Consider the following 20,455-nt stretch of genomic DNA (forward strand, 5'->3'; position numbering starts at 1 on the left):
TCTGGTTACTCCTCTGTGCAGGCACTGCAGCTGTTCAGCCCGCTGTTGGCTTGCCTCGTTGCAGAGGAGGCTTGCGTGTGCCCTCACCTTGCTGAGAGATTATTCCGACTATGGTTCCCTCGCTCTTAGATCTGTTTGCCTCTGCGTCCTGTGGCTCGGTGCCACTTCTGAAGCTACATGCTGCGCTATATAAGAGACCCCAGCAGCTTCAAGCAGCTGGGAACGCTAGTACTGTGGTCCAACTCAGAAGCAGCGTACAGGAAACTTTGGTAAGCTGCAACTCTCTTTCTCCTTAGTAACGCACTGTAAATTCCTTAATCCGTGGCTGCTCAGAGAGAAACGAACTTTTGCTTCACTTCTCGTGCCACGGCTTGGCTAACAGCTTTACAACACGCAGGAACAGAATTTTCCTTAATCATTTTAGAGGATTTCATGTAAGTAGTGCAACTCCCCCCTCTTCTCTAGGGTTTTATCCCCCCTATGCTAAAAGTACTATATAACTTTTAACTTCTGATAAAGACTGAGTAATTGTATTTGACTAATTAAGGCAGAAAGAGCTATTAACTGTAAGAGGAAATCCATTAATGGCATGTAGAGGGAAATATTTCAGGGTGACTGATTTGCTCAAAGGCTCTGAACCTTGCGGAAGTGGGAATATAAGCAACGCAACGTAGTTTAATGCAAGCACGGGGCAGAGCATTAGCCAAGGCAGAAACGAGCTGCTCGTTTATAGTCTACCTGAATCTGTGCTTTGGAGAAAAGTCTGCTGACCTCTCTGCATGTGGATTTTCATGTTATACAGCCCTTCACATCCTTCAAAGCACAGGTTTTCTTCTCTAGATTTCAAAAGTGGATGAAAAGCCCAACGTCGGGTAGGTTTCAAATCAGGAAGCCTTTTTTGTTTCTATTGGGCTGTTTGATCTAATGGAAGGGGAGTATGTTTCTATATCATGAATAGCTCCTGCCTCCGAATCCTCTTTCCAGCAAAAAAGGGGGGTTGGGATGTGTATTGTGCACAAAGCACTTAACCCTCTCTGGTTTGGTGGAAACTTCAGCTTGAAAGTGATCACTTCTTAACACCCTTCCAAAAAAGTAGACTGGTTTCTGGGCTTTGTTCACCTTATGCCAAAGGGGGAAATGTCTTCATTTGTACTGCCTGGGATTTGCATGAAATCCCATTTTTTAACAAGCTACAGCGCAGCTCCAAAAATAGCCTCCAAATGGGAATAGACTTTTTAGTTTGCAGTGATATTTTTCAGCTGCTGCTAGACCCACACTTTCATGTCCTTGCTATAAAGCCATAGTTATCCCTGCCCTACTGCTTAAACCATGCTATAGGACATATATAATGAATATATTTCTTATCCCTATATTGCTCTCTCACAGAGACCTCATGAATACTGCTTGCTAACAGCAAGTTATGGTCACTATGAGTTGGCCTCCTCATCCCCCATCAGGTAAACCTTATTCTTATTCTGTACATGGTAAATTTAGGCAAAGAGTGGTTAAGGTGACGTTTTCAAGTACGTCCACTAATTCTGAGCACCTAAGATGAGGCATCTACACTGCTAGGTGATTCCAATAGGAAACTGTGATGCTCAGATGGATAACCAAAATCAATTAGATGATTGGAAACATCAGCCTAAGGGATCAGAAACAACCCACTAATTAGCAGAGCTGCAATTAGAACCCAAAGAGCCTGAATTCCCAATCCATGGGCTGTACCTACTCGTGCTGTTATAAATACTTGGCCAAGGAGTAGGACATTATATTTTCAAACCAGTGAGCAAACAACAGCCCTTGCAAGATCCTATAAAACTATGAAACTATCCCTGCCACGCTTGTGGCAGCATTGGGACTGGAAATCACATCACACCTTATGCTATTCCACTTTGCAAGCACAAGAATGACGCCGATACCAGAGGCCCGTGACCCACCCAGTGCCTATGGCTCTGGGAGCTTATCCGGATACATGATGCAGTTACGTTCTCTTTCTGACCCATATTTACTACAGCGATAACTGCTCTCCATAGTAATCCTATGGCACTTCTGTCCCTCTTGGAGGAAGGTTTAAGTCTCAGCTGGAACATGGCACTGTGGAGCTTCGCCGTTGCAGCGGCCCTGAAACTTCATCACCGTGTAGAAACTTAATCTATTTGAAAGGTCTTTCAGAACAGCATGGTCTGCAGAATAGATTTAGGGGCCTGGCTTGACTGGGCTAGGTGGAAAACTGCAAGAAGAATGTAAATATGATACAGTGTGTGATACACTGCTCACAGCTGGACGCAAATCAGGAGGAGCCTGGTGAGATGAATGGAAACATACTGGGATGGGAGGAAAATCAGCCCTAGTGTTTGCAATAAGAGGAAGAGCAAGAGCAGGGCAAGTTCCCAGACCTCTGTTATATAGAAAGCCAGCTGAGACCAGTTGTCTCCAACCTGTGCCTTGCAGAAGACCCTCTGGCATCACCTGCAGGCACTTTTTTGCTTTCCCTCTATGCAGGTTTCTCCAGGTTGACAGGGAGAGCGAAGTCGGACGTTGCCAACCACATGTTACTTGCTAGTGTTGCCCGTAAACCAGTAAAGGGTGAGAGCTGTGTATCTAGTGGATCATTCTGGTCTTTACTGGTCCTGAAAGCTATGAGTCAGGAAGTGATGTAAACAGTGATAAAAGCAACAGATCAGGTCTAAGTGGGTCAAAAACCAGGTGGGAGTAGGTGGGTATAGCAGGGCAGCATATTCTGCTTTAGCAATATTTACACCAAGCTATTGTACTGGGAAGGTCTTAACATTATCAGAGACTATAATATGCAGAGCCATTTACTCAGGGCTGCCTCTGGCCCCCCTTGTTAAAGCTATGCTTCATGAAGATGGGAAGAGGATATAGTCACCTGGAACACAGTCATCATAACTCAATCATGCATATTTCTAGCAGACAAGCCTTTATCAGCTATTTAGGGCCTGAGGCTACCACCTTGCATTATGTTGAATGGTAGCCTGTCCTGGGGCCAGCTTTACTGGAAGCAGCTGTGTGCTGGGGCCTGAAAGCAGCCTGCCTCTGCCTGGAGTAATATGCCACCCAACATGAGCAAGACTGGTGCTCAATGAATTGTCCTCCACAGCTTCATCGAAAGAGCCATCTCCATCCAGGCCTCATTGAACGATGCTCATTGAACCAGGCCTATAATGACTGAAACTCTCTCCACAGGTGACTCCCTTCCAGGGAAGACAGTTATCTCCATTGCAGGGCAGGGGGCTCTGCAAGTGAAGGACAGCACCTGCTCCTGAACCAAACAATGATCCTAGCAGAAGGATGGATCTTTTCTCTTCTCCTCCTTGGAGCCACCTCTGTTTCAGGTGAAGTTGAAACCTTTCTACTTATGTTGGGGTAGGGACTAAAAGCTGTTGCCTTCTGATGGCTCTTCGTGACATGACTTGTTGGCTTTGTGGCGGGCCAGTAGGGGGCGCTCCTGAGTCGAGCCACCCACCTCACTGTGCCCAACCACCTTCCAGGCTCAGAGTGCCTCCCTGGGGGTGCCTTACATCTGGCCAACCCCCTTCCGGGAGCACACCCACTAACCTGGGGGTTCCACTGCCACCACCCAGGGCTGGGCTTGATTCTGGCTCTGTGCACCCTGGGAAACACAGGCCTAGTAGCCCTCGAGGGTACTTGATTCACTTCAAGAACTTGGGATGCTTCCCTCGGTCAGAAGCACAAGTAGTGGTCTCCCTTAGTCAGCCAAAACAAGGGGACCCCAAGGCATAATCTAGACCCACTCCCAATAAGTCTCCCACACTAGGTACAAAGGAGAACTTCATTGGTTGCAAGGGGTAGGGTTAGAATAGGGTGCAGGGTAGAGCAATATCAGAGAAATCCCATACAACAAACTCGTCTGGCTGGGTACCCTTTGATCACGCATCTGAGTTACTGCAAGCTATATACCTCATTAAATCTCAGGGATCATCCAGAGGCAGGCCGTTCACTGATCATGAGTTTTGAGAGAGAAAGCAAGTTTCAGATGGTACAGCTCTCCTTTCTCTGAGCCTTTCTCACAGCTGCTGCCCCCTCCCTCTCGGCAGTCCTTAACTTATATATCCCTTGTGACCTCATTTACCTGGTCCAAAGGAGGCCAGCATCTGTTGGCTGTCAGCCAACCAATTTGAAATGCATCAGTAGTTGCTGGGCAGACTGGCAGTTCCTAGCTCTCCAGGGAGCCCAAGCCCCTCGCCCAGGCAGGTGATGCCAGTCACGTAGGCAGAGGGAGCAGGTTTCCCCCTCCCTCAGGAACGTGTCCAGCTCAGGTTACCTAAAGAGACAGGGTAAGATGTGTCTCTTCTGCTGGGCCCATCCTAACCAAATTGTCACAGAGCAGAGTTTTTGGGGAGAAACAGAGGTGGCCTCCTGCCACAGGCTTCAAGCCAGTTTCCGGCAGACAAGTGCCCACTTCACAACAGTAATTGGCACTTCCTGCAAACCTCACTGGCTGCCCACCTAGCCCTCCTTATACAAGGTACTTACAGGGCTCCCTTTACCGCAGTCCCCTTACTACAGTCTCCCGTATTCAGCAGAACCTGAATTCCTCACTCGGTCACTTTTCTCAGCGCGGGACTGTGGCAGTGCCCCCAGAGGGTGCCACTTCTCCGATCAGCTGTTGGGACCATAGCTGAGCACTGGAGAGGGGGTGCCCTTTGAAGTTAAGGCTGCAGCAAACAATGGAGCAGCTCATCCTTCACTTATCTGCGAATGAAGCCAGCTGTGAATCATCACCACAAGGAAAAACCAGAATTCTACTGTATTTATCTTCATGATGCTTCAGTAAGATGGGGAAGAGCCACTTTCCCCATTTCACAGATAGAAACACAAAGGGACAATGGTCCAGAGCCTCCACTACATAGGATCAGTATATCAAAACATGGAACTGACCCCAGGTCTCCAACATACCTTAGCCAACATCCCACTGAGCCTCCTCCATCCCTTGATAAGGGTCCCACAATTGTTACACCCATTGCATCCGCTCCACTCAGCTTTAGGGCCAGGCCCACTGGCATTGTGAGCAATGGGCACAGCTCTTTGCCACCTGGCCATCTCTCAGCAGAAAGGCCAAGGAGCACTTTGTTGCAAGTACCCAATTACCCTATCACCCCACAAGCCTCATCTGTTCTGGGGATCTGCCCCCATATGAGCCATCAGTGTCAGGCCAAGCCTGAAGCCTGGTCCCTAGTGTGGACCAGCAAGGCTTTGATATGCACTGATGCAGGTTACTCAGGGTTCAAGCAGCCAGAAGCAGCACTGGAGCAAACACTGGCTTATACAGTCTGCGATAGGGATTAGCAACAATGCAGTTACACATGAGTGGCCGGTCAGCACCCGGTGGAAGCAGCAGACTGCCTTAGAGATGGTGTCCTCAGATCTGGGTGAACAGGTGCATGGGACAACCTGGGGAAGGGTTACTTCTTGTGCAGTAAAGCACAGCAGGTTGCCCCTTTCTTTCAATACAATGAAGATAGCACTTTCCAGACCTGTCAGTGGAGAGAGGCGGAAAACGAATGCAAATGTGACACTTTGCAGAGAGACAGAAATGAGATTTTTGTGAAAATGCCCAGATTTTGGTTTTTGTTATGGCCAAAATCTTAAAAGCATGCACGTGCATTTCCCTGGGGACATATAGCAGAGGCACATAGTTGTGCCGCTGCTATTTGTCCCTGGGGAAGGCCCCTGCAGGAAGCTGCCTCGGGGTGGGGTAGGAGAGGCTGGAACCAGCAGCTGGGCCTTACCTAGGGCCCTGGGGGCCTCCTGGGGCTGCAGCAGCAGCAATTTGGGTGTGCAGAGCTTGGCCAGCAGCCAGAGTGTGGCTCTGGCCAGCCAGGCTCCCATTTCAGGTGCCGCATGCTGTAGACACATGTGCCACCCTGGTTTTTTATTTAAGCAGTTTTTTAGATGTTGGGATTTCCTGGTATCTAATTTTGGCCCTGCACTGCAAATACGTAGTGTGGATAACCTTTTCCTGTGTGCTGCATGTGTTTCGAGGTGCCTCAAAATCCTCTGAGGTGCCACGAAGTGCATGTTCCCGTTCACCTGGCCTGGCACATGTTATATTGCAAGCCATTGCTGCCTGCCATTCCTCCGCCTCCTTCTTGCCACACATTAACCAAGAGTCCTAAATTTCATTCCAAGCATAGCTGATCCCCTGTAGTACAACCAGGTAGCTGCTCACTTGCTGGTTTTGTCAGCAGTTATCAATCACCTGTACTCAGGATAAACCGCTCAGCCTTGAAATTCCTAGTTCATCCATCCAGAAGAGGAATGACCTTGCTGCTCCCTACAGCAGCACAGGACCAAGCATATCCCTTCATGACTGAAATCTCAAACAGGCTCAAATCAGGGTTGCTAACAAGGAGTCTTCCCACTCTCTTCAGTGGGCTTTGGGTAAGGCTGATAGAGAACCAGTGTTTATGGGTGTGTAAAATGGGGGTTTACTTTGCCCTAAATTGAAGTGGTGGGCCGTGTGTAGATTAAACGAGGGGCACGTGTGCACGACCCTTTAAAGCGGGTTAAATGCTTTTGAACCGCTTTAATGGTGTCAGTGTTTGCATGTAGCAGCGGTGTACTGTACATTAATTCCAGCTGCTGTTGCAAATTCGGCGGCATAATGCGTCTTAAATGACTTGGGGCACAGCAAAATAAAACTCCTCCAAGGAGTTTTAATTTGCTGCCCTACAGCCACAGGGTGAAGCTCTGGGCTCCACGCAGCTCAGGGGCTCTGCAGGAAGCCCATGCGGGCAGCCTGGCAGCAGCCCGGGAAGGCACGCTCTGCCCAGGAAAAAAAAGCAGTGATCTTTTTTTCCCCCTGGAGCCTGCCTGCCTGCCTGAGCTGTGTGGGGGCCCGGTGCTTCCCTCCGCATGTTCCCCGGGGACCACCTGAAGCCAGGTGCTGCCTGGGGGGGCCACCACTGCCGCAGAGGGAAGCACCAGGGGACTGCTCCGCCTGCCGGCAGCTCGCCCTCCCCTCCCCGGGGGAGAGGCAGGTGGCTATTCCTACCTTCTTCACTTGTAGCTGTGTAGGGAGCTCCAGACAGTTGTATGTCAAGACAGCTCCCTGGTCACAGACAGATGTGGAGAGGGACACGAGGGACGCGGGCTCAGAATGGGATGCCTATGGCCAGGTGCCCCCAGCTGCAGGGAAAGGGCGCGGGGCCTGGGAGCAATCTGCAGCCTTGAAAGCAGGTTCTTTTTGCCCCTTCATCACCTGCATTGGCCAAAACATTGGGTTAAGGGCACAGCGTGCAATTCTGGCCCCAATGAAGCAACCAGGACATTTGCCTTCAGTGGAGCCAAGATTTCACCCTGCAGTTTAACTACGGCATTAACGTAACAAAACAGCGGCGTGAGCACTGAAAGGCACACGTCATTTTTGGAGTGGCTTTTGAGCAAGTCATGTGTGCTGGAACAAGAGCATTGGGCTAAGCCTCTGGCCATGTTGAATGGGACTTTTGCTGTTGGCTTTGCTGAGAACAGGTTTGGGCCCCATGGGGCTGCACAGCAGCTCATTTCATTTCGAATTTCTGCTGTTTTGCAGGCAGGAAGGAAGCAGAGAACATGGCGGGGCAGAGGTTTCATCGCCAATGCCCATGCCAGGTCTCAGATCATAAAGCCATTGTCCAGGCCAGCACCAAGCGAGTGCAGAGCAGGAGGGCTGCCAACGACCCACACTACACTGGCAGTCTGTGCAAATGGAAAAACAAGTGCACAGCCCGCAAAGACCCCCCTCTTCCAACCACGCAGGGCAAGCTTCAGGTTTCATTATTCATAACGTAGATGTTATACAGTCCATTTCAATGACTTAGATAGTCCTTGAGGACACCAAGGGACTTTATCTTATGTGATCCATCCCCACAAAAATGCAGCGATCTCTGAGCTGGAACACAGCAGTTATGAGAACCTGTAACGTACCCCTGTATCCAAATGGCAGTGACCAGTGGGTGCCTATTTACCTAAGTACTTCAGCCATATTGTGCTATACTAGACTGTAAGTACAATTCCCCCGGCCATTTCTTCAGTGTTCAATATCACCACCTCCCAATATGACATTGAATCAGTCGCAAAGGCGTAGTCCCTACATAAAACTTCCACATCTCCATTTGATCCGGTCACCAAACATTACCAGCCTCTTTCCTTGTACATAGTGAATGTGCAGCTTTAAGTAGCTGGTCCTGATGCTAATAGCAAAACCAGCTCTGGAATAAAGCTGTGTTTTTGGGCTGCCCCACATTCACACAGAAGCGCGCCGTCTGGCTCCCAGAAAAGCCGACCTTTGGAGACGCTGCAGCCTGCAGAATTTATGTCCTACTCATGTCAAATGCATAAAGCTGAGATGGACACAGAGACCAGAAGCAAAAAAAAAAAAAAATGTGTTGAGTAATAAGGCACAGCACACTGGGATATCTGTAGGACAAGGGCTGTGTTCCCCCCTTACAGGGGTAACAACATGCAGAGCCCGGCTGTCATCCAGGAAAGCACGCTGCAGCCTGGGTCTTCCTTAGGGAAGAGCCTGCTACCCTCCAGCTCCCGACGGAGCCCAGCTATCTTAGGCTTTCGCAACTCGGTCACCTGGGTGTAGGTAGGTGGGATGGGAGGAAAGGACACTAATGATGTTGTTTGGCTGAGAAAGAGGCCAGAAAGCCGGTGAAAGAGAGTCTTGGGCCTGCTGCTTGTGGCGGGGCCGGGACGGCTGCGAGGTCCGTCCATCTTTGTAAGCAATTTTGAAACAAAAAGTATCCAGAGCCACAGGTTTTAATTTCACGGGGGGGTGCAGACCCTTGCATCTCGGCAGGGTCAAACTGGATCTACCTACATCAGTCTCCCGACAGGCCGCTAAATCCTAGAGCGGCTGAATGAAAATGTAGGGAGCCCAATTCTGCCATCAGTTACCAAGTTATTGATGGATGCACTTAAGTAACTAAGAGCTGTGCTGAGCCCTGCTCCATCCGCTTTAGAAGGATACCTTTAAAAATAGTTATTTCTAGCTGCGCTACGTCAGGTTACCCAGCCTTTGGACAGGGCCAGCAGTGCTAATAGAGGGTAGCGGATTAAAAAGAAGAGCGCTCCCCCTAAAGCATTATTCTCTTTTGTCTTTATTCATTTGGTAACCCTCTTCCCCAGGTGAGAGGGCTCTGAAGCAACCCACCAGCAGGATCCGGATGGGACAGCAACCCCTCAGTGCACTTGCAAGGCACGATGCAACGAGTAAGTCCTTTTCTACCTCTGGTAGCTTTGCCTCGTGGGGACAGAAGACATTTTGTACCCTTATATTATTTTTTACCCCTTCATTCGTGAACAGATCCAACATGTTTGACTAGCTGTGACACTTAGGTAATGGAATAAGTGTTAATCATTGCCACCTCCTGCAGGATTTGGCTATCATTTAAATACACGACTGGCATCTCACCTGGAATAGTAAAAGGTTGGCTATAGGACCACAGCCCATATGTTTCGCTGGCATGGAGCCTCACAGGCTCGACGTAGGCATGAAAGGTTCCCCAGAGAGGAGGGAGGAACAAGGGAGCCTCGACTGGGGAGCAGCTGCAGTAGACCCACTCCTTGCACAGTGAAATGACCCGAGATCAGCCCTCAAAAAAAAAGGGGCTTGATGGACATCGATCTCTCCTACCTTCTTCCTCCACCTCTTCAACAGCAGTCTGCAAGGAGACCGTGCAGGCAGAAGGAAGGTGCCCTGGTAAAGCTGGGTTGGGCAGAAAAGCAAGTAGCCCCCCCCAGTCATTGAGGTCCTTTATAGCTTGGCCCCTATAGCCACCACAATGGAAAGACGACCCCCGTGTGCAGCACCCAGGGCTGTATTTTCTAACGTGTCACTGCAAATGCTGGATCAACCTACGCGTGCTCCTGACACGGGGGCACATCCAGGCTGCTGCAGGAGGGGAAATGTAGCCCAGCTGCATCCTCCCATCCATTCCCCCCATTAAGTCGGTTTGAGCCTGGAGTTGATGTAATCCACACTCAGGTCTGTGTGGGGAGGTGGTTGGAGGGCGAGGAGGTGAAGTGCAAAAACCAGGTAGAGTATAGGTCAGATCTTCAATTCCTGGGGGTGAGTTGAACTGCACCAGTTCACACCAGCTGGGGACCTGGCCCCCCGCAGCCTCGAGATGAGCCTCTGAAGCCACAGAGCAAGGATAAGGCCTGATAGACTCCAACTCTTGCTCTCCCTAGCTGCGAGCAGGTATGCTAATAAGCATGCATGTGCAGCCCCTGTTGTGCATCTGGTCCTCTCAAAATGCTAGAAGAAGAGCCAAGGCACTTAACACATTAGGCTGCCAAACACCAACCCACTAGAAAGGCTCCTCAGGTACTAGCTGATGCTGCATTGCCCTGGATACAGCCTCTCCGCTAACATATCCATCTGCATTTCCAGCATATAGAGCAAGGACACAGGGCATTTCTTGGGACTGAATGCCCACGCGAAGCTAACAACCCCTTGAGCCAACACTGCCCATCGGCTCTCCCCAGCTGTTTATTAATCCTCAGGAAATACCCTGATGCCTCAAGCGTTATATTTAACACTGGCCACCGTCATCTAGGATTTCAGTGCCAGCAGACCCTGAAAGAGGTGCACAATCATGCTGCTATGGCAGAGGGACTACCAGACTGTCACAGCCAGTACGCCGGCCTCCCCATCCCCCTGCACTTCGTTACCAGTTATTAGCAACCAACTTCCAAGGGAAGTGGTGCTCACTCCTACCTGGGGGGTTTTCAGAAGGAGGCTGGATAATCACCAAGCCAGGGTCATTTCATCCCAGCGTTCGGTCCTGCCATGGCAGGGGGTCGCACGTGATGATCTGCTCAGGTCCCTTCTGACCCGACCAACTATGAAACTACGAAGCAATGCCTGGCTGTAGGGTGGGGAAGAGCTGTTCGCCTGTGGTGAGTTAAAAGTCCAGGAAACAGGGACATAATGCCTGCATTTCAAATAAAGGCACTGGTCTCCTCCATCTGTCAGGACAGTAGCAACTTGTTTCCCACCCCCAGCTAAGTTAAGCCTTTTTAACAAACTAAGGACAGAGATAGCACAGCCATCGGAGGTGACCTATGCTTCAAGGGGAAGGAAAAAACACAGTGCCCCAGATACCGACACATTTTGATTCTAAATGTTATCCCAGACAGGGATGATCTCTTTTACCCAGGGATCCTAAAGCACAGTACAAGCATCCAGTACTAAGCATCTCATGAAAAGCCCACTCAGGGAGGTAGAATTATGCCCATGTTACAAACCCCGTGACTTTCCCGTAGTAACGCTGAGGAGTTGCGGGTGGTATCCGGGACTCGCTCCCCGGCCCCCTCCTCTGCCCAGTAGCTCAGGCTCCATCCTGGGAAGAGATAGAAAGAAAAGCTTTCCTGGCTGAAAGTAGGAAGCGACAGGAGTGACATTGCCCCCCGCCGTCAGTACTGCAGCATCCTTTCTGTTATCTAGATCATGGGGAGTGGACCGCGTGGTTCAATGTTGATCATCCTGGTGGCGCCGGGGATTACGAGCGCTTAGAAGCCATCAGGTTTTACTTCAGGGAGAGGGTGTGTCAGAGACCCACGCGAATTGAAGCGCAAACCACAGACTGGGTTCCTGCAGAGCAGACGGGCCAAGTGGTCCACTCTAGCCCACGGGAGGGATTCTGGTGTTTGAATAAGGAGCAGCCTGCAGGAAAAGCCTGCTTGAATTATGCTGTACGCTTCCTCTGCCCTACAGGTAAGTGCGGCGGCTCTCCCCGGGGTGAGCAGTGATGTTTGCTGCGTTACGTCTTGAGCGGTACAGTCCAACCTGCCATCCAACAAGACTATGCAGATACCAGCCTTGCTTGCAAGACTCTGCATAATCTGGCGCCCTGCCTACATCTTTGCTATTGTCCATGCTCTTAGTTTTTAGGCTTTCACCCCTACCTACCATACGCTTTCTCCATTTTCCGTGGCAGGACCTTCAACCTCTTCATTGTAACCATGGGATCTCCCTCTCCACCTTCAGATCTGCCACAAGATCTGCCTACTTTCCTTTTTTCTCATCATCACCCTCATCACTACCGCTATCATGTATTCCTAGTCCATCATTACAGCCTCCTTGTCTCTACTCAGGCTTGAACCCACAACATTTTGATGCCTCTAGCCCCAACCCAGCAGAGCCCATGATTTCAATGGGACAACAGGTGTATTTACAATTAAGTACACCCATAAGCATCTCTTTGGCTTTGGGACCAGAGTGCTGCAGGGCTGAGGCCCTGTTATGCTACTTTTCTGGGTCTTGCCTTATGTCCTTATCCATAGAGCTTCTCTCATTGAAGTCAATGGGGGAACTCTCATTGGCTTCAAGAGTACAAAATTGGATGATACTTCTCTAGCTGGTTGTATACAGATCACGTATTATATGAATAACGCTTGCTGACTTCCACAGGAGATCTGGGCCCCATTGCGTTAGCCACTGTATGAACATATAGTGACTGGCAGTCTGTCCTGAAGGGTTTCCGATAGGTACTACAGACATGAAATAACAGGCAAGTGCCTGAAGGCGTTCCCATTCTTCTAGCCCTAGTCCAAATGAAAAAGCACAGGTCTGCAGGACATGAGTAAAACTGCCCATACATTAACTGTGCATCTGAGGTCAGAGGCAGCTGGGCTGTTGTGAGGGCACCTCCTTGGGAGATGCATCACCCGGGGCTCCCTAGTGATGGAGCTCTGCCCTGCCCCAGCCATAAAGCAGCATCCATCACAGCCCGCAGGAAGGGCTGTACCTTGTACAGTATCCTGTAGGACCACTGCATGTCGCACAAGAGGCCCTGATCAGGCCATCAGAAAACAGGACCTGAGATGCCAGCTTGCCAGCAGTTTTAAACTGTCCATTTAAGTGGAGACGCTACCTTTCAAAACAGCCATTATGGTTCTGGGACTGCTATAATGTAGTTTGTAGTCCCCAACCATAAGAGCCCATTGAAAAGCATCTGTCTTTATAAGAATTTCATTTTCCAGCACGGCTATTCAAAGTTAGCTAGGCATCTGTCTGCCTTGCTAGCCAATAGTCTGACTGCCTAGCTGGTTTATAACAACTCAGATGGATGACTGCATTTACGAAACAACGGATTTGTCCATATTTAAGTTAAAAGAATTGTTAATACATATCGTATAGTACCTTTTTAAAGTGCTCAGCGTTGACCCATGCTTTGTCATTTTGCCAGACAGGAGTTCCAGCCAATTCCTTCTAATAAGTTTTCAGAGGAAGTCTTAAGTGCCTAATGACACATGAAACCATTACTGCAAACAAGTTGGCCCATGAAAAGCTTTATAAATATACAAAGTAGTATTGTTCTGTTCTGCTCGCAGTAAAACAGGAATAATTCTCACAATGAGGGATGTACCTGTTACAAGGAACAATACTCATTTAATTATGATCAGAATGATTAGACCAGGTTGTGCCAACTACCTTTTGTCCTTCCTAATTGATTTAAATGTAATTCTTTTAAAAAACAAAGGCAAGTATGATACATCGGCCCGCATTTAAATGACAAGGTATGATTTAATAGGGAACAAAGTCATGAGATAAAAACACGGTATGCTGCCTTGAATTTTACTTTAATGGTTTTTAATTCATTAGCGTACACAGGCTTCAGGCAGAATCATTCAATGACAACTCTTCACATGGTTTGTCTCAGATCCTTTAACAGCTTTTGGGGGGTTTTAAAATCTAAAGAGATTAAAAGATCTAAATTCAAGTGCATGAAGGAACATGCCGTATATGTCATGTGCGTCTTAGTAACCCGGCAATGATGTTATTCAAGGTACTTTGCTGCAAGATTCAAAAAAGTATTGGTCTCCATGGTCGAAATGGAGTGAGTGCTCAGCAAAGTGTGGCCAAGCCGGTGTTCAGAAGCGCGCCAGGACCTGCCTCGCTGAACGCCTCTGGGGTCTGCACTGTAATGACGCGACTGAGGAAGGGCGGCTCTGCACTGGACATGCTTGCTCAGGTGCTCGCATAAACTCGATTATGGTGTCCCTGACCTATAGGAAATGATGTCATGGTCTTGTTTCAGCCCCGACCGGCCAGGAACCTCCCTCAACCCCCCTGCCCATAAGCAAGCAGCCACCGCGCCTGCATGACAGTCACCTGATGGTGGTCCTGGCGGGTCAGGTTTGAAGCATGGTGATGGGGCTGGATGGGGAATCAATACTAGCAGCGTTTGCTGGTGATCTGCTGGCCAGTTGCATGGTGCTAGCCCTCTCCTTTGCTCGTTTGTGGCTGTTCGGTAGGACAGGACGGGACCCCCGGGTCATCAGATCGAATCATTGGCTACTGTAGGCAACCTCATCAGATAACTCATTCCTAAACCTATGAAGCTCTCTCTTAAAACTACTACTTCCCTACCCTTATCAGAGTCATACTCTTTACTCTTCTCATGGTTGGAGACCATGTTCTGTTTTCCAGCTGACATTTCCGGTAGTCTCCTAATTAGTCTCCTCATATTACAAAAGTTGCCACAGAGATGTTGTGCTACCCTGAATGGGGCAAGGACATGGCTTGAGTGACTGTGAATGGATAGCGGGTAGTCCCACAAAACACTCGCACTTTCTCTAACTGAATCACGGCCCATATTAAAGAGGATCGAGTATCACAATTTTGGAGATCGCTTAGATCTTTCATTATGCATTGGTATCCCCTGACAGCGGCATCTCCTACTACTCCAACAAGGACAGAATTGAGGTTAGGGAGTTCGTAGGCGCAGAACACCTTACGGGCTGGCCTGGACTGTGACTTTCGCACTTGGATCTGTAGCCAACCCTCCACAAAAATTAAGGCATTTGGGTTTGTAACTTCAACTTCTCCCGCTGTACTGCTAGGGCCCGGGTACAAAGTGAGCAGCCTGTTCTGGACTCCAGTTTCTCTGAAGTTTAATGGTAAAAGGGTTGGAGAGGAAATTTCCCTTATTTCAAGGCAGTTAGCTGTGGTTTCCATTGACAATAATAATACATTTAAAAGCTCTCCAGCCCGTCTGCTTCTAGGACACAGATGTTGACCATCAGTAAACGTGTGTTTTGGATCAAATTTATTTTGCATGCAGTACCTGCCTCATTAAATCTAAATGACAAACAGGCCTGGGAACTATAATGTAAGGACTGCCAGGCCGAGCCTCGGTGCTGCAGTTTAACCTGGAATGCCTCTTTTCCAGCCTGCAACATCACTTGCACCATGGGCCATGTGAATGCTGACTGCGATGCCTGCATGTGTGAGGACCACGTGCTACACGGGATGGTCTCCCTACCGGATGGTACGCCGGCCACTGACGCCGTGATCTACCTGCAGTCCAAGGAGATGAAACTCTTAACCAGGTCGGACAGAAAAGGGAAGTTCTGGATTCCTGGAGTGTGCCCAGATGGCAAAAACATTCTTAAAATAAAACAGGCCAAATACGCAACTGCTACTATCACCGTGCCCAAAAGCTCCAAGAGACTCTCAACAATCAACGTGCACCTGAAACGAGCAGGTAATGAACAACAAAGGCTGAATGCCTGAAAATCCTTCCTTTGGTCTAGCAAATAACCCCAGTGATAAAGTTTACTGCTGGGATCCATTTGTTGCGAGTATTCAGCAGGTATAAACGCGATTAAGAAATTGTAAAAAAGAATGGATTTCCTTGTCTCCCGCAGGCAAACCATACCTTGTAAAGAATCCGGTGGACAAAGCAAGAAGAGTTGGGCAAAGTGTGGCACTCTGCTGCGACGCTGTTGGGGATCCTTCGCCTGATCAATATATCTGGTAAGAAATTAAAGGCAGACCCAGAAGATAGATCCCAGTTAAATTCCCACTGTAGCATCTGCTAGATTTTTACCTCATTTACCAAGTCATCCATCAATGACAACACAGACGCAGGCAGATGTTAAAGCTGCAATGTGAATGCTTATTTTAGAAGTATGCAAATAACTAGCATATCATACAGGTTCCTAGCTAGTTGCCAATGCATCCCTCAGTGCCAGATTTGAATAGCAGTAACATTATCTGGATAAACCCAGTACTTTGTTCTACTTCGGTACCTTTCATCTTGGGGTTTCAAAGTGCATCAGGAAGTTACAAGTTTGCAAAGAGCCCAGGAGGTCCTAATATTAGTGCCATATTGCAAGTGGAGAAACTGAGAAAGAGAGGTTTGGTGGCTCTTCCAAGGTCACGCTGCAAGCATGGGGTAAAGGCAGGAGTGTCACCAACAGCAAGCACAGCTTTCCTTTGTTTTATTAATTTGCTGGATTTTTATGATTTGTTTCTTAAAGGTATCACAATGGGACTTTGCTGGATTCCTCTGTGTATAAATATGATAATAAGCTGGTGTTAAAGAACGTGAAGGCAAACCAGGCAGGAGAGTATTTCTGCAAAGCTAGCAATGACGCAGGAGCTGTGAAATCCCAACCTGCCAAACTTTCTGTAATAGGTAAGAAAAGTTTCTGTAATAAGTAAGAAATGGATTAAGCAGCTCAGGAGCTGCTGGCATGTAAAAAATTTGCAGCAATTTTGAACAAATGTTGCAGAAATACTATTCATAGGGCATACTATTCCAATAGTAGCATATTAATGCAAGGTAAATTCACTATAAAAGTTGGGGTTTTTCAGGAAAAACTAAAACTTTGTTAGGTCACCACCAACCCTAATTTAAACACCGATACAAAGCAATTGCTCTGTTCACTTGTTGACATAACACTACAGTAGATCAGTACTTTTAAATATTGGGACACGGGCAAGAACACGTAAGCGCATGCCGTAAGTGCTAAAGTCCATCTCTGCTCAGCAACACAGCCAAGCAAGGAATGTATTTGATTTCAATGGATGGAAGTATCCATTTCTGCAGTGGAGGGCTGATCTAAATCATGTGGTTTAAGTATGAGATTAGCTAAACCAGGGTTAGAGGCATTTAGCTAAACAGAAGCTTACAAGTAATTTGTTTGGTGGGTTTGTTTGCCTTTTTTCTGACTTTAAAAATGTATTTCTATTGATACAACATTTATCAAACCCCGAGGCATTCACAGAGCACGGCAATGAAGCCGCTCTGCACTCTTTAACAAAATCTGTTTTAACAGCGAAACATGAAGCGGCCTGCAATCCCAGACCCCACAGCTACCTCATTCGACTCCCACACGACTGCTTTCAAAATGCGACAAACTCTTTCTACTATGATGTTGGTAAATGTCCAGCAAAGACGTGTGCCGGGAAGTTAGAGAAAGGACTCCGATGCAGAGACAGCGTTGCTTACTGCTGCGGGGTCTCTAAAATGGAAATGCGGGAGATTTTGTGCAGTGGCTATACACTTCCTACTAAAGTCGCCGTGGAGTGCGACTGCAGGAAATGCACCGAAACCAAGGTGACTGTTCGGGGAAGAGCTGTAGCTGCAGATAATGGTGAGCCAATGAGATTTGGCCACATATACATGGGGAACACCAGACTCAGCATGACCGGCTACAAGGGAACCTTCTCCATCCACATCTCAGCAGACACCGAGAGACTGGTGCTCACCTTTGTTGACCGCCTCCAAAAATTCGTGAATACAACAAAGGTTCTGCCGTTCAAAGAAAAGGGAGGAGCTGTTTTCCATGAGATCAAGTTGCTCAGAAAGAAAGCCCCCGTTACTCTAGAGTCCACTGCAACCAACACAATCCCCTTGGGGGACATGGTCGGAGATGATCCGATAGCTGAACTAGAAATTCCTCCCAACACATTTTACAGGCAGAATGGAGAACTCTACAGGGGCAAAGTCAAGGCCAGCGTGACGTTCCTTGACCCAAGAAATATCTCCACCGCCAGCGCAACACAAAGCGACCTGAACTATATAAATGAGGAAGGTGACATGTTCCCGCTGCGCACGTACGGCATGTTCTCAGTGGACTTCACTGATGAAAGAGGCACGGAGTCTCTTAATGCGGGCAAAGTAAAGGTCCACCTTGATGCCGCTCAAGTCAAGATGCCAGGGCACCTAAAGAAGATGAAACTGTGGTCACTGAACCCAGAGACGGGATTATGGGAGGAAGAAGGGGACTTCAGACTTGAAAAAAGTAGGCGTCGCAAACGGGAGGAAAGAACATTTTTGGTTGGGAATATGGAAATCAAAGAGAGGCGGCTTTTCAACTTAGATGTGCCAGAGAGCCGGAGGTGCTACGTCAAAGTACGAGCCTATAGAAGTGAAAGGTTTCTGCCAAGTGAACAGATTGAGGGGGTTGTGGTATCAGTGATCAACATGGAGCCACAGGCAGGTTTTGCATCCAACCCAAGAACCTGGGGTCGTTTTGACAGTGTGGTCACTGGTCCCAATGGGGCTTGCCTACCAGCTTTCTGTGACGATCAAAACCCAGATGCCTACTCAGCTTACATCTTGGCAAACCTCGGGGGAGAAGAACTTGAAGCTGTGCCCTCTTCCCCCAAACTCAATCCAAATGCCATTGGCGTCCCACAGCCATATCTCAATAAGCTGAACTACCAGAGGACTGACCATGAGGATGCTAATGTTAAGAAAACAGCCTTCAGGATCAGCATGGCCAAACCGCAACCAAACACTGCAGATGAGAGCAATGGCCCCATTTATGCCTACGCAAACCTAAGGGAATGTGAGGAAGCTCCATATAGCGCAGCCCACTTCAGATTTTACAGAGTTGAAGGAGGCGAGTATGACTACAACACAGTTCCCTTCAATGAAGATGACCCTATGAGTTGGACCGAAGACTACCTAGCTTGGTGGCCTAAACCCACAGAATTCAGGGCCTGTTACATCAAAGTAAAAATAAACGGCCCCCAGGAAGTGAACATCAGATCTCGCAACATGGGCGGCACGCACCCGCACACGGTTGGCCAGCTCTATGGCATCAGAGACGTACGCAGCATTCGCGATGTAGACCAGCCCAACCTTTCAACGGCCTGCCTGGAATTTAAGTGCAGCGGCATGCTCTATGACCAAGACCGTGTGGACCGCACGCTTGTACGAATCAGTCCCCAAGGCAACTGTTACAGAGAAAGTGTCAACAGCATGCTCCACGAGTACCTAGTCAATCATCTTCCCATGGCTGTGAATAACGACTCAAGCGAGTACACCATGGTGGCTCCTCTTGACCCTCTCGGCCATAATTATGGGATCTACACAGTGACAGACCAGGACCCTAGGATAGCCAAGGAAATAGCTCTGGGAAGATGTTTTGATGGCACATCTGATGGTTCTTCTAGAGTGATGAAGAGCAACATAGGCATAGCATTAACTTTCAACTGCGCAGAAAGAAATGCTCCACAGCAAAACTTATTCCAGTCTCTGAGGAATTCGGCCCAGCGGTCCCCACGAGGTTTCCAAAGAGACTGAGCGAGTCTCAGAAGGCAATGAGGGAGCCGCACTGGTTGGGACACAGGGAGAGGAATTAGCCTAAGCGGAAGTTCAACAAGAGCTCAGTATTCACCTGCACATTAGAAACATACCAAACCATCAATAAATAACCTGATACAATATAGTCTAAAGATATTACCTACCTGCAAATACGCTCATATAAACATATAAGCTCTAAAGAAGCTAGGCAGCCTTACTGAATTTCTCAAGACATAATAAAGGTACATAAACATCTGATTTCTACAGTGTGCCCCGAAGGAAAGGTATGAAGCAAAAAAACATTTGAGGCCAGGAGCATTAGAGACTTAACATCCTTTACTAAATGCAACCACCATAAAATCCTTCTGTCTGATATGAAACAGCTTCACACTTTAGAATAAAGGGGAAAAAATCCCGAGGTTAAATATTGTGCATAAAATATTGCCCGGCGTGCTAAAGACTTTGCCAGCCCAAGTACATGGACAGTAGTTGATGACAACTAAAGGACAAAACTGACTTCTTCATCCTGAATTCAACTGCGAGATTTTGTACTTGAAATGTAAATAATATTTTTATTTATTTCCCTGCTCGTTTTAGATCTACTGTATGTATGCATTGCTAAATCACACAGTGCGCTTACTTTATTTCACATAGTTTGCAGAATCTGGGAAAAATAAATAAGTCGCATGGGTTTTTCAGCTTCACTTGGCCAAAGCTACAGCTCTATTTTGCTTCTTGCATTATTCGAGTTGAGTCCCCATTCCACACTAGAGCAGAGTAATAAAAAGATCATTTTTGTATCTCTGATTGTGCTGTTTTACATCTATGCTTGGTGCATCTACATAAACATTCAAATAGTAGAGCTGAGCAAATAACAAGCAAGGAATAATTTGCTGAATTTCATCTCCCCCCCAAGTATCAATTGACAAACGCTTCCAAAATTTTCCATTTGAGCCAGATTCTGGCTGTTCCAACAAGGCAGCGCCTAGCTGGAGAAGACTGATCCACTGCGAACATGCTGTCTCTGAACTCCAGACAAGTGGCTACCAGCTGGTCCTACACCCATCGAAGCCAATGGGAAAACATGCACT

General features: G+C 48.1%; 1 protein-coding gene across 4 annotated transcripts; it reads left to right on the forward strand.

Annotated features, from left to right (window-relative positions):
* Positions 1-78: 78 nt before the first annotated feature.
* Positions 79-20,164, forward strand: CILP (cartilage intermediate layer protein). 4 transcript variants are annotated; one of them, XM_090029243.1, is made up of 9 exons: positions 79-269; positions 3,208-3,356; positions 9,160-9,243; positions 11,483-11,752; positions 13,827-14,012; positions 15,213-15,527; positions 15,691-15,799; positions 16,306-16,463; positions 17,107-20,164. In XM_090029243.1, exons 2-9 carry the CDS (start codon positions 3,296-3,298, stop codon positions 19,362-19,364), a joined length of 3,441 nt encoding a protein of 1,146 aa, XP_089885369.1. In that variant the 5' UTR covers positions 79-269; positions 3,208-3,295; the 3' UTR covers positions 19,365-20,164. The 4 variants fall into 4 exon arrangements, with proteins under 4 accessions (XP_089885369.1, XP_089885371.1, XP_089885372.1 ...); XM_090029244.1 differs by lacking the exon at positions 79-269 and adding an exon at positions 283-434; XM_090029245.1 differs by lacking the exon at positions 11,483-11,752 and having other exon boundaries at positions 82-269.
* The last annotated feature ends 291 nt before the right edge of the window (positions 20,165-20,455 follow it).

The sequence above is a fragment of the Crocodylus siamensis genome, chromosome 15, assembly GCF_052110815.1.
Source record: "Crocodylus siamensis isolate JL-2025a chromosome 15, ASM5211081v1, whole genome shotgun sequence".
Taxonomy (NCBI): domain Eukaryota; kingdom Metazoa; phylum Chordata; order Crocodylia; family Crocodylidae; genus Crocodylus; species Crocodylus siamensis.